This window comes from Etheostoma cragini, chromosome 5 (assembly GCF_013103735.1).
Source record: "Etheostoma cragini isolate CJK2018 chromosome 5, CSU_Ecrag_1.0, whole genome shotgun sequence".
NCBI lineage: Eukaryota > Metazoa > Chordata > Actinopteri > Perciformes > Percidae > Etheostoma > Etheostoma cragini.
In genome coordinates this window covers 4625321-4638937 of record NC_048411.1, presented here as the reverse complement: position 1 = coordinate 4638937, position 13617 = coordinate 4625321, and the positions used below count along the sequence as shown (strand labels likewise).

Genomic DNA, 13617 nt, shown 5'->3' with positions numbered 1-13617 from the left:
GGAAAAAGGCTGCAATGAAACAAAGAGTGAAAAATTTAAAGGGGTCTGAATACTTTCCGTACCCACTGTATATTAATGTTAAACAACAAAGGGACATTTTCATGCCATGGGACCTTTAATGATCACATTAAGAATTGACCCCGAGTGCAGTTTCTGCACCTGTTCCGTCAGGCTTGTGTCTCAACCCTGTCATATGGACATAAATGCAACCTGAAGCGCTTATTTGCACTTCAAGTTTATTTTTTTGACAATACGTGCATATACACGAGGTTGATGATAAAAAGGTTTAAATGAATGTATTTATCTACATTTTGCAACCTAGGTGGAGCAGAAAGACTCTGTACAGAGCCAGAGAGCAGCACATTCTGTTTTAATACCAAAGACTCTCTTTTCTAGTTTTGCCAAGCAGCTGGGACGCAGGACACGGGAAATTCTTGGGTATTGAGGGGCTGAAGTGTTTATTTATGGAAAAATTCACTAGACAACTCTGCTCCTATCACCAAAACCACTCTGCCCTGCTGCTCGAGGCTTGAAATTTGGGGACTAAGCGGAACCAGTATAGACCCTCGCCACAGTGTTGAATAAATGCTGTCATGGAATAATTTTTTGGAAATATATATTTTTGTAAACGTATTTGCTTTCTTAGAAAGTTTGCCCTTAAAACAGATGTACTCTGAGCCAATAGTTGATACAAGTTTGGCAAATTATCTTAAATTAAAACATATGCCTACCAACATTCTGTAGATAGAGATCATAAATTAACATGTTCTGCATCTTGTTTGTGTATGTATTGAACAAGCGGAATACAATTTGTGGTGTGCCCTGGTAGCCTTCCAAAAAAAAAAAAATATGTTAATTATTAGTCAGTGAGCTTTAGCGGTGCTAGTAGGTGAAAGACGAGCTAGATTGTTTCCCACTGCACAGACATGAGACTGGTATAGATCTAAAAATCTGCATGAAAGCAAATAAGTGCATTTCCTAAAATGTCAAATTGTATTTCCTAAGCAGAATTACAAAAAAGCTTTGTTCTTCAATGCCAATGTTTTTGCACTTACTTAAAGTATCTTTTGTGAGAGGAAAGCCATTAAGTGAGAGCAGTATGGTAATCCATACTAATCAAGGCCAGAGAGACGACAATACTGGATGTTGAATGTGAGGGAGGAGTGGGAGGCCTGGCTTACACAGTTTAAACCTGAATATTATACACTCTAACACTAACATCTCTATGTGTTTAGCTGGACTGTCGGAGAGATGTTTTGATTAAATATGTGCCACTATTTTTTCTATTCTGCTGCACATTTTTCAAATTAGCGTTTTATGTCTGCACCCCTAAGTCCTCGGATCCCCACTTCAGTAGGCCACTAACAGTATTTCGAGCCAAATTCCCGTCCTCTCTCGCTACCCTCTTTAGCTCTTTTGTCTCATACTCCCTAGCTCTCAGCATCAGGCAGTCCCAGCCAGTCCATGTCTCAGTCAGAGCCACTCCCAGCCTCTGGCTGGTTACCCAGCCACCCCTCACCACCAGGCAGCCTCACCAGCCCCCTCCAGTCTCCCTATCCTTGCCAATTCTGGTTAGTCAACCAAACCAAAAGGCCCCATTACCGCCTCAGGCTTCCCATGAGCTACATGCCAGAAAGAGAGTGACAGGAAGGGGAAGAGAATGGAAGAACAGCACTATTGTACCACAGCGTTTAATGGGTCTCTTCTAAGGTCCGGTCTGGTTTAGCAATATCCTTGGGATTAAAGCGTGATTGTCCCACTCACTCCACTAGAAAACTCGGCCAGTCCTTGCCTGTGGTTTGAGAACTGGGACGTGAGGTTGATGGATGATGGGAATGAAAGAGACAAGCTGGATGTAGCATGGGAGCAGTAAGGTTATGCCCTGCCCTCTAGCTAGTCTGAGTAATTACATATGGTGCCAGTGCCAGCCTGAGAGACCTCTTACTGATGATGCAGAAGAGCCAATCAGTTAACGTTAACACAGTCCAATGGCAACTTTAACTGTAAACAGGAATAATAGGTTCTTCCTACATTTAACAAAAGTTAAACAGGTACAAGAACAAGGACATTTTAAAGGTGCTCAAAAATATTTGAGAAAAAGCTAAATGGCATTAATATTTGAACTATACTCTGACCTCAGGGCGTCTGAGTGTTACATTTGCATATCACACTGGTATATTAAGTGAGTTAATTTAAAAGCTTTGAGCTCATGCCTCTGCCTGGTGCTTATTTCTTTCCAACAGGCTGATGCTGTTGCTGGCAGGGCACTGGATGACAGAAATATGCAGCATCTAGCAAGCTTGTTTTTATGAGTATTGCAGCTTTGGGTCAATAAGTCAGCACAGCCCTCTTTGCTGCTATAATTTTTGCCTGCAATACGGTCAGCCTGCTGGGAGATCTCTGTTTACAGAACTTGATCAGCTAATGCACAATGTATCAATATCACTAGTAATGAGGAACTCATACCACACTGTCATATGTTAAAATTCAATGTCCTTATTTCCAGCATTCTGGTGTTTTTCTACATACATAACAGTTACTATGAAAATACAGCGAGAAAGCTGTATGTTTATTACAAAAAACGAAGCACCTGCTTAACAATATTGTAAATATCACTTAACTCTCTGTAGCATACAGTGAACATAAACATGAGCCTGTATTGTGTTTTCTACATAAAGTAAGCCTTGATTAGACAATACACCAGAGACATCCTTGTCTCCACACCAAAACACTGTCTAGACTGCGTAAATGCCTGTTAGCTGTTTGTTGTGTCTGCTGACAACAGAGGCATGGAGGCTGCATTTTCAATGTAGTGTATGTTGTTGACGGTTCATAAAATGCTGTGGAAGTGTAGAGTTGATTATTTGAAAGGGGCAAACCCCATTCAAATAATATACTGTAGTTTAAATGGTGAAAGAGTGGGCTTTAACAAAGCCTACCCTGCACCTATCTTCTTTGATGTCTCTCTTAATACCATGCCTATGGATATTCTGCCTTAATACCCTCTTATTTTGCTTGTCCTTTGTTTTTCTCTTATTGCTCCATCTTTCCCACTCCCACATTTGATTCCCCTCACCCTATTCTCTCTGTCCTCCCCCACCCACCTACCCCTCTCTTTCTGTCTTTGCCCCAGGTCAAGTCACCAACACTAGCGGTGCTGAGTGATGACTCTGGCTGCACACTGACCTCCACCGACTTTAACTTGCGCTCTTTGACGCCGGACAAGAGAGTTGAGGGGCTGCTGGCCTTCAGCAGCCACGAGGAGCTGGACCGCTTTAACCAGGAGGCACGGCAGGGGAACAGACACCCCGAGCTGTTTGCTCTGTACCCCCCAGCAGACGAAGTGAGAAATATAGACAGTTGGTACTCGTGTGCTGTATATACACTGTGCATGCATGTTGGAATCATTTGGGCTAGGGTTGGTTACTGTCGCTCTTAAGAAGGCATACACACCATGATGCAGACTAATGCCAACTGAATAGAAAATTCCTTTATTAAGTCGTCCAGTATACCCTACTTTATTCCCCATATGGTTTCGGCTCCTCAGGGTAGGATCTGAGGTTGTCTCAATATTACAATATCACATTAAAATCATCTTTTTTTAATATTAATAATTTTTGAAATACCTTTATTATGCTATTATTTTCCAAATATTCACATACTTATGTACCCACTTGAATAGTTTTCCATTTTGTAGTTTTAACTTCACTTCCTCCCAATTTATAAACACATGTGAATCTGGTCTAAGATCCAAAATCTCCTCCAAACGTAACAACTCCTATTTCTTTTTGCCCGGTTTGAAAACGTTCTCTGCTATTGTGCTCCAGGAAGATGCAGTGGAGATCCGACCCATCCCTGACTGCCCCAAAGAACACACTGGAGACCGCATCTTGATCCGATGCCAGACCATCAAGTATGTCATACATTTTCATAATCCTGTAGGAAGGCGAGATTTAAAAAGCTGCCTTAAGTTGGACATGGAACCAACAGTTAGCTGTGTTAAAGAGGAAATTATTCCAACACCCACTTGTTTAGGAAAATGACCTTTTGCTTACCATTTAACATACAGTACATTCTTGTTTGTCACATCTGATGATGAGTTAAAAGTCTGAGTAGTTATTTTCAAAAAGGCCTGTAGATGTGACCGACAGTGCAGTGTGGGAGGGAGGAGGAGTGCTGTGTAGTGTCAGTTGTTCTTCTCCAGAAAATCACTGTTCCTCCCTCTCTCTGTGGGATTTTGTTACACAGACACACACGCACACACACACATTTATCATCGTCATCATCTCATTTAAACAGTTACTATACTGCTATAGTACTACTATAACATACAGTATATGTACACACACACACACACACACACACACACACACACACACACACACACACACACACACAGAGTTTCTCTGCCTGTTACCCTTGATCTTGCTTGTTTCAACCCATAATACTGCAAAATGTTTCAGTTGAACTCACTGTGCTCAGCTTGCAGTGGTATGGCCACTGCACTTTAACCCTCTGTTAAAAAATGTTATCACTTACTGTGATACATTTTATATAACAATAATCAGTAGGAATAGAATAGGAAAATATAGAATCAAATTTAAGTACATGACAAGGAAAATCCAGAGTACAAATGTTGATTATGCGAAGTTCTTGATATTATTAAATTACTAATTTTGTTTTCCTTCTTGGCATTCATAGGTTTGAGATTGAGATTGAGCCCATATTTGCCACTATGGCCTTGTATGACCTGAAAGAGAAGAAAAAGGTAAGAAAATATTGCTTCACAGTTGTCCTTATGATTTATGTGTTCTTAAAAGAGGAACAACACCTGAATTAGGAATTCCAATATGTTATTTCCATGGACAAGGAACGTTCAATCAATATTTGTTAAGATGAGCCATTTTCTCTCAAAGCCAGAAACCAGAGAAGTAAGTCCCAAAGTTATGACTTATACCTCATCAAGTATAAATTCCGGAGCTGCTCCATCAACAATGCATGGCATACTTTGAGCTTTATTCTATTGTAGTGTTTTCAGTTCTGAAACAATTCTTTTCACTCATATACACAACCCTGGGTGCTCTCAGTGTCATCTATAACATCTTTACCAAGTCATTGTCCATGGAGCGGCTTTTGGATTTGGGTAAGAGTTGATCATATTTAACAATATTGTTGGACTTTCTTAGACCATAGTAACAAGTTGTATACATTTTGAAAATAGGCATAGTTCCCCTTTAATGGTATTTCTAATGTTACAACTTTTGTCCTGGAAACTTGTGACATGTTCACGTCACCAAATAAAGTATTAAGGTAGGACAAAATTACACACCACTTACAATACAATTACCCTGCAGTAAATGCGAGTTTAGACAGGCTCATTATGTGTGTTTGTTGTGGAGACGGTTAGAGTGTGTGTCAGTTGTTGTGTTTGGCCTACCTGTGACCTGAGGTCTTGTTCGTTTTATGTTTTGGAGACGCTTCACCTTGCTGTATTACATAGTTTTGCAGTGCTTGTGATTGATCCAGCAGTAATTCCAACAGGGATGATGGAAATATCACAACAAAGGTGTTTCTTATTTAAAGCAACATCTGTGTAAAATGAATACCAAATCAATTCAATTAGAACCAGCTATAACTATCAAATTTGTGTTCTTATACTGTGACACCAGATGCGAAATGTTTCAGATGTTGGGTGAGGGTTTATTGGTGGTAAGTTAGAGGAAGCATCTCAAAATGCATGATGAAATATGTTAAATAGAGATAAACAGAGATAAACAGAGAGGAGTATTGGTCACAAGTATTTACAAGATTTACACAGCTGGATAGCTGTTTTTGGATGAAGTGTCTTGAAGGTTTTAGATTGTAGTTAAGTGCTCATGGATCTCTTAGATGAGACAGGGTCTCTCAGCTCTGCTGCCCAGCCATTTTCTAGCTTGTCTGCAGAGCTGATGGCTCTAAGATGGTCCTCAGGGTAAAATGGGGCAATTTAATCCCCCAAAGTTTTTTGAAAATGGGCTGCATATAAACTGGTCTTGAAACGACACAAGCAAAATAAGCTCTGTATTGTACAAAATAACTTATGTCAAAGTGTGTACTGTCCATCAAGAATATTTTCAGTCTTGCTTACTACGGACGTCAGTCCATAAGAGCAGGGCGGAAGTGTCATGTTTTGCAGCATATTTCACTTAAGATGAATAATGTTTTGAACTGAAGTCTGTCCTTGTGAGGTCAATACAACATCCTGCCAATTATGTTGAGCAGAGACGGATCCAGAATGTTAAAGAGCTATGAAATGTGTCCCTGTCTGAGTGAAGGAGAAGCCACCAAGCTTGTTTTCTCACTTAAATTTAATTGTAGTGGAACTGTGAAACATTTGCCACTGACCCATTTATCCCTGAACCCTTCACTCTTTTACTTTCTGCCAGCTCTCTTGAGTACACTTTTCTCTGTCTCCTCAACAGTGTTTTTTTATATTTTATTTTCAGCCACATTTCTGCTACTTCTTTGCCTTATTCTCTCTGTTTCCCTGCTTCCCTTACTGTTGTCTCTGTATCTCATGGGGATGTTGTTGATCTGTTTGGGTATGTTTTCTTCACATTATTTTTGTTGTTTCACATCTGTGGAATCTGCAGCAGATGTTCGTATAATTCCAAATAATACTCTAGTTATTAATCATGCCTCTGGGTCCACTAGCCAAGGTACATTTACAGGATTTGACCCAACAAGTGGCCTACTTATGATATTAATGACGTGGATATAAAGAGTAGGCATGCAAACAGACCGATGTCATCACAGTAAAAATAGCTTACGGCAGGCCTTTATTAGTCTTCTTGTTATTTTTCTACAAGACCAGGCAAGCCTAGTTTAGCTGGACGGTGACTGCAGTCCGTTGGGATGACACAATAAGTGATCAAGTAAACCAGCGTGCTTTTTTTATACGTGCAGTGGATACTCTGCAATCAGCTACGTGTTTCTCATTCACTGAAGAAGCAGCCTCAGTAAGCTTATTGACAGCAGATTTATGGAACTGTATTGGAGAATGTACGTGGGAAAGTAGCTGATGTCTGGCTCTTTTTTTGAATAGTGGTTAAAGGTATCTCACAACAAGCCACATCTTGCATAACAGTTGCTAACTTGGCAACACTAGGGTGGTTGCAAGGTTCCCGCATTAGTAAATGTTACTCATAGTAAATGTTTCCCCATTAACTATGTGTGTCAGTCAGGCACATAGTCTCTGTAAAAACTTGGTTTCATGAGAATATGAAGCATAATATGCTATTTAAGTCAGCTGGCTTTGGTTATTGAGAAGCAATTTCTATTATTCCAAGAAGCCATCTGTTAGTAAGTGGTGGACTCCTCCACTGGAGTCTTTTGAGAACTCTCACTCTTGCGGGAAGTGTGCCTCAGGTATACGTGCCAGTTGACATTTTTGTTACAAGATCTACGCAGGAGTTAGGCTTTCTATCTTGTTTTAAAAAAATCAGATCTAAAACAAACCAAAAGTGATCAACCTAGAATACTTTTTTGAGTTTGTAATCTGATCAGTTACTGCCTTGAGGATTTCAGTTAACAAATGGGGAAGGTTTGGCTGCCAGAAGTTGGCTTTGGTGTGGTCAGTGTGATAGAGGTCCTATGGGACAAGCAGAATGAAGGCAAACGTTTCCAGTGAAAAGGATCACAAGCCACACTCCAGATCAGGCCAGACCAGGACATAGGGCTGGGTTCCTAGCCTGAGGTCATTATGAAGGCGAGTAGAGAAACAGTGGAATGGACTTAACGGAAGATATTCCTGGGTCGGTCTTTACTTTACACGAAACTAGTGACCTAGAGCCTTTTCTAAACTGATTGCTGTCATCTTCATTTAGAAAACAGATTCCTCGGGTTGCCGTTTTGCATTTTATTATGTCCTAAATTTGATGTCCGTATAAGATTCATCAAGAAAAGTAACCATGTACAACATGTGCAAACTGTTCACCTTTTGTCTTTTTCCAGATATCAGAGGACTTCTACTTTGATCTGAACTCAGAACAGCTAAAAAACTTGTTGAAACCTCACACTCCGCACACGGATCAGTCTACCCTGGCCAGATCTGCCATCTTCTCTGTGACTTACCCTTCCCCAGATATCTACCTGGTCATCAAGGTAATGATAATATTAGAGCCTGGCAGCGATTACATTTTAATCGCGATTAATCGCATAATTTCCCCGATAAATCGTGATTAATCGCAAAATGAAATAATGAATTCAAAAGTAGTGTATAAAGGCTAATTTTTTTTTTTAAATGTTCTTCCATATGAACCAAAGTGCCGTAACATTTGTTCTGCAAAAACTTACCAGCATTTTGTTTATAAAGTAGCAGTTAAATAAAATATTTAGTGTACATCTCAACTTAAACAATGTATTTATCATGTCCAGAGATGAATTCCATCTGGTTGGAACGTGTTTCTAAGTGACTCCTTCTTATGTACGCGTTCTTCTGTTGTTGCTCTAACTCTGCAGCACTCTGCTGGAATTGGTTTAGTCCATATAGTTTACTAGTGCCCCACAACTTTTCTGCTCTTTGCAAGGACACTGTAAAAACGTGCTGTTAAGCAGAAACACTGTGGGATACTGTCCAACGCGCTGTTAGGCAGAGACACTGTGACACAACGCTGGAGACCGTGCGCAAGCGGTGAGACCACAGACCAGCAGCGATCAGATTTCGTATCTGTGCTAACTGCGGTGACTTTATTTGACACATTCCACTGCTGTGCAACTTCAGTAAAGTGTCCCGCGCATGTCTCAGTATGATGCACTGCCGTCGTTGTTGAAATTCTCAGACCGATATCCCCCACAAGCTATCCACGTCGCTATGGCCATTGTTAGCTTCTCTTGCCTTTGTTTATCTAAAATTACCCACACGCTGCATCTCGCGCCACTGTGTGTTTCGCTGATTTGCTGGTATCAACTGTCAAGGTGATATTTCAGACTGGAAGTACTCCGGTGATAAGAAAATTCAACTTTGCAGTATTTTCAAAGCCTGTGAGCAACAAACTTTTACAATAATAAAGAAATAATAAAAACTGCGTTAACGCGCGATAAAAAAATTGTCGGCGTTAATTAATTAAAGAGTTAACGCGATAATAACGCGTTAACTTGCCCAGCCCTAGATAATATACATAGCACCTAGGAAAATAGCTGAAAAAACTATGTAGCAAAAGTAAAAGGATTCAGCTATTTTTTTTTTCTCCTGGCTTCAAATAACCAAGTCCTACTCCCAAAATGGTTTTATATACCCTGTAATTCAGTCCATTGCTTTCTTTGTATGTCTTGCTCTTGCTAAATACAGAATATGCCTTATACCGCACCTTTGCCAACAAACTATGGATGGTGTTTTAGTTTGCTTACGCTAAGCTGCTCTTATGGCCCATCTACCTCCTGTGTATGTTTTAGATTGAAAAGGTTCTCCAGCAGGGAGAGATTGGTGATTGTGCGGACCCCTACATGACACTGAGGGAATGTGACTCTGCAAAGGTAATGTGGCACAGCGATTATTATTATCACTGTGTGTGTGTGTGTGTGTGTGTGTGTGTGTGTGTGTGTGTGTGTGTGTGTGTGTGTGTGCGTGTGCATATAAGTTATAGTAGTATAGTAACTGTTTAAATGAGGATATATACTATGTTCCTGAAGTTGAAGGCATGTTTTTGCATTTCATTTTTTTAAATCAAATTTTGCTTTTGGTCTTTCAGAACAAGGACAAGCTTGAGAAGCTGCGAGGTCAAGCCGAGACATTCTGCCAGAGGCTGGGTCGCTATCGCATGCCGTTTGCTTGGGCAACGGTTAACATCATGGACGTCATCTCCACTGCTACGATAGATCGTGATGTCACCGACTCTGACAGCTTGAAAGGAGGTGTGTCCTTGTGTGTGTTCGTCCTAATGAGTGTCTTTGCTTTGTTTGACAGTAATACCATGTGATGAGTGTGTATAGTGTTTGTGTGTTATCTGACATTGTATTTTTTCCAGGTAAATCCAGCAGCATGGACCGGAAGGCACAGCTTCCCAGGAGGAATTCTGAACGTTACAATACCATTGATGATCAATTATGTAGCGTGTCTGCCTTCAAACCTGCTACCATCACTATCAGCACCATCTTCAAACAGGTCCGACAGCCACCCAAACACAAATAGACTACTATTTCCGTGAGATACATGATACAGTGTAACAGACAGACAAGCTTGGAATCACAGCCTGGCCTTTTGTCATTATTTGATCAAATGTACGTACCCTTCCATCAGGTTCTTCCTGGTCTATGTTTCTACCATAAAGCCTCTATTTAAAGACATTTTCTCTAAAGGCTGCAATTTAATGTGTTTTTTAATTTAATATTATATCAATAAACCATTATAGTCTTAACTCGTGTGTGTGTGTGTGTGTACGTGTGTGTATGTTTGTGTGTGTATGTTTGTATTTGTGTGTGTGTGTGTGTGTGTGTGTGTGTGTGTGTGTCTCAGGAGGGAGATCGTTTGAGTGATGAGGATTTGCTCAAGTTCTTGTCTGAAATTAAGAAAACCTCCACCCCACAGAGGAGAGTCAAGACAATACCAGGTGGTCTCTCTCATCACATCGAAGCACTCGTTCTGAGATTTTATTTTATTCATTGAGGGAATAGTTCTACCTTATGGGAAATGTTAATGTTGTTTCTACTAACAGTTAATTTTCTTTATGCAGAGAGTTGGATACTGGAAGATGGATACCACTCTCATGTCCGTTTGTTACATACAGTATGAAGCTATAGCCGGCAGCCGGTTAGCTTAGCCTAGCACAAAGACTGGACAAACACTTTGTTAAATCTGTACAAAAACAAAACGACATGTTGGTTAAGTGCCGGACAATTTCATGACTGTCAGTAACTTCTTGTTGTCATCACCATGATGTTGTCAGACAATAAGCATTTACTCCAGGAAGTTTCATCGCCTGGCGATGAAACATAGACATAGCCCAGCACATAACGCTCATAAACCACAAAGGGGTGTTTGTACCCTTTAGTTTTTAGGCAAATTAAACAAACTTAATATTAAGTGTTAATCAGTGAGTTTAAGAGGCGATGGCAGGCAGATTTTGTTACCTTTGGACAGAGCCAGGCTGTTTATGCTAAGCTTGGCTAACTGGCTTGTGACTGTAGCTTCATAGTTAACTGACCAACATGAGACTGGTATTGATATTCTTATTCTCGGCAAGAAAGCGCATAGACGTATTGCCCCAGAATATAAAACTGTTCAGTTCAAATGACATGATGTGATATAAGTTGATATATGTAGCATACTGTATATGCAGGTCACTAATTTTTGAATTTGACTTATTTTGTGTCTTCCAGGTTCCATAAAACTGGACATGTCTCCAGTCCACGAAACGCCACTGGCGTGTTTGTCCACTGAGCTCATCCCTCTGAAACCTGTGGCTGAGAAGAACATTCGGCCAATCAAAGAGGTGCTGGAGTTTCCATCCAGTGAGGTTTATGTCCCTCACAATGTTTACAGGTGGGTTGGAGTATATAACCAAATTATCCCATTATAACACTCGTCTTACATCTTTTATATCTGATGTGTGTGTGTGTGTGTGTGTGTTTGTGTGTGTGTGTGTGCGCGTGCGTGCGTATGTTTATATGTTTATATGTGCATATGTATATATATATATCTGTGTGTGTGTGTGTGTGTGTGTGTGTGTGTGTGTGTGTGTATATATATATATATATATATATATTAGGGCTGTCAAAAATAGCGCGTTAACGACGTTAATTAGTTGTAGTAATTAGTTTTTTAACGCATTTCACGCATGCGCAGTGTGACAAATTATTCACGTCAGGAAAGTGGTTGGGAGCTAGAGGCGAGATATGGAGCAAGGTGAGCAAAGTGGGCCTATTGACGGATTCAAATATAAAAAGAATGATAATGGTACAGTTATAAAAGTACAAGGTTACTTGCAAGATTTGTAACAAGGAGTTTCAATTTCACCGGAGCTGTTGAGGTACCATGTCAACGCCAAACATTGCGTTTATTACGTTTGCTGGGCCGTCAGGTTCAGCAAACGCATCCACGAGCTCTATGAAAACGAAAAAGAAAAAAGGAAAGAGGTCTTGGCTCAAGTAAATCATATCGCCCTGACAGGAGACCATAGGACATCAGTGAGTAACAACAATTACCTCGGAGCAACGGCACATTTCATCAGTGACACGTGGGAACTGAAGTCTTTTGCTCTGACTATATTAAAAACTGAGGAGCGTCATTTTGCGGAGGCTTGTAAAGAACAGTTCCTTTCTGTTGCACGTAAGTGGGACATCGAGGGCAAGACAACAACCATTGGGACTGACAGTGCACATAATATTAAAATTATGTATCTGTGTCCTGTTATTTATCTTTTGGTATGCATTTCAGAAAAAAAAATGGTTAGGATTCAGGTGTAATTGCAAATAGTGATTAATCCTGATTAATCCACTGAAAATTCTGATTAATTTGATTAAAAATGTTAATCATTTGACAGCCCTAATATATATATGTATGTATATGCATGTACATATATGTATACATATTTATACACTGTGTGTATATATACATATATATATATATATATATATATATATATATATATATGTGTGTAAGCAAACACACAATATACAATACAAACAAGTGAGAAATGATTCATAGCTTGAGGTGTAAACATGTTTGTTTTCTCTCACAGAGCATTTATATCTCTGAAAGGCCAGAGGCAACAAGAACAGTCATGCTGTACTCGCACACCGCTGTACTCACATCGCTGTACTCACATCGCTGTACTCACACACCTCTTTGCTCTTTTAAGTTTAGTGCCTATTTTTAGGCCTTTCCATCCCTGCTACCTGTCAGTTTGCCTCTTAGTGACAACATTAAAGAGGCATGTGGGAGCTGAGGGTTAAGGCAACACTCCAAAATGGTTTTGCACATTAGTAACATCATGTATGAAGTCCCCTCAATGGAATCTGTGGTAGTTTCCTGTATTTCAGGTTAAAAAGACAATCTACAGTGTTAACAATGTAATAATACCACAAGTCACAGTAAATTACTTATAAAACGTACTTTATAAAACTTAAACTTACTTATTTTATGGACTTTTTTTGTAAGGTGACCGTCACCTTACCACTACATGACTAAGATGTTGCTACACAGATAGTGCCATCTAGTGATGCATAACTGAACTGCTTTATTTTATTTATACAAGTGTTTTCCATGCTTCACAATAATTCAACAAGAAATCTCCTCATTCCCTCCCTATGTCACTGTAGGAACCTGCTATATGTCTACCCCCAGAGGCTAAACCTTGTCAACAGGCTCACATCAGCAAGAAACATCACCATCAAAATACAGTTTATGAGCGGAGAGGATCCAACCTGCTCTCTGCCGGTAAGTGCTGCTGTTTTTAATCTGTGGTCTCACAGCACTATTATAACCGTAAAATTGATTCATCCTGATAATTCCACTAGATTTGCTTCTGGAAGTGTGTGCAAAGCATAATGTAATTATTATTATGTTAATATACACTCACCGGCCACTTTATTAGGTACCCCATGCTAGTAACGGGTTGGACCCCCTTTTGCCTTCAGAAC

At 40.0% G+C, this 13617-nt stretch overlaps 1 protein-coding gene across 2 annotated transcripts in view; it reads left to right on the top strand.

Annotated features, from left to right (window-relative positions):
* The window catches only part of dock8 (dedicator of cytokinesis 8), a 59409-nt gene that overhangs the window by 18685 nt on the left and 27107 nt on the right, over positions 1-13617 (top strand). For both annotated transcript variants that reach the window (XM_034871614.1, XM_034871615.1), the window contains 10 exons: positions 3134-3343; positions 3828-3913; positions 4702-4768; positions 7993-8142; positions 9433-9513; positions 9729-9891; positions 10005-10141; positions 10493-10586; positions 11356-11518; positions 13297-13414. In XM_034871614.1, coding sequence (XP_034727505.1) covers positions 3134-3343; positions 3828-3913; positions 4702-4768; positions 7993-8142; positions 9433-9513; positions 9729-9891; positions 10005-10141; positions 10493-10586; positions 11356-11518; positions 13297-13414 — 1269 coding nt within the window. The remainder of the gene's footprint in view (positions 1-3133; positions 3344-3827; positions 3914-4701; positions 4769-7992; positions 8143-9432; positions 9514-9728; positions 9892-10004; positions 10142-10492; positions 10587-11355; positions 11519-13296; positions 13415-13617) is intronic.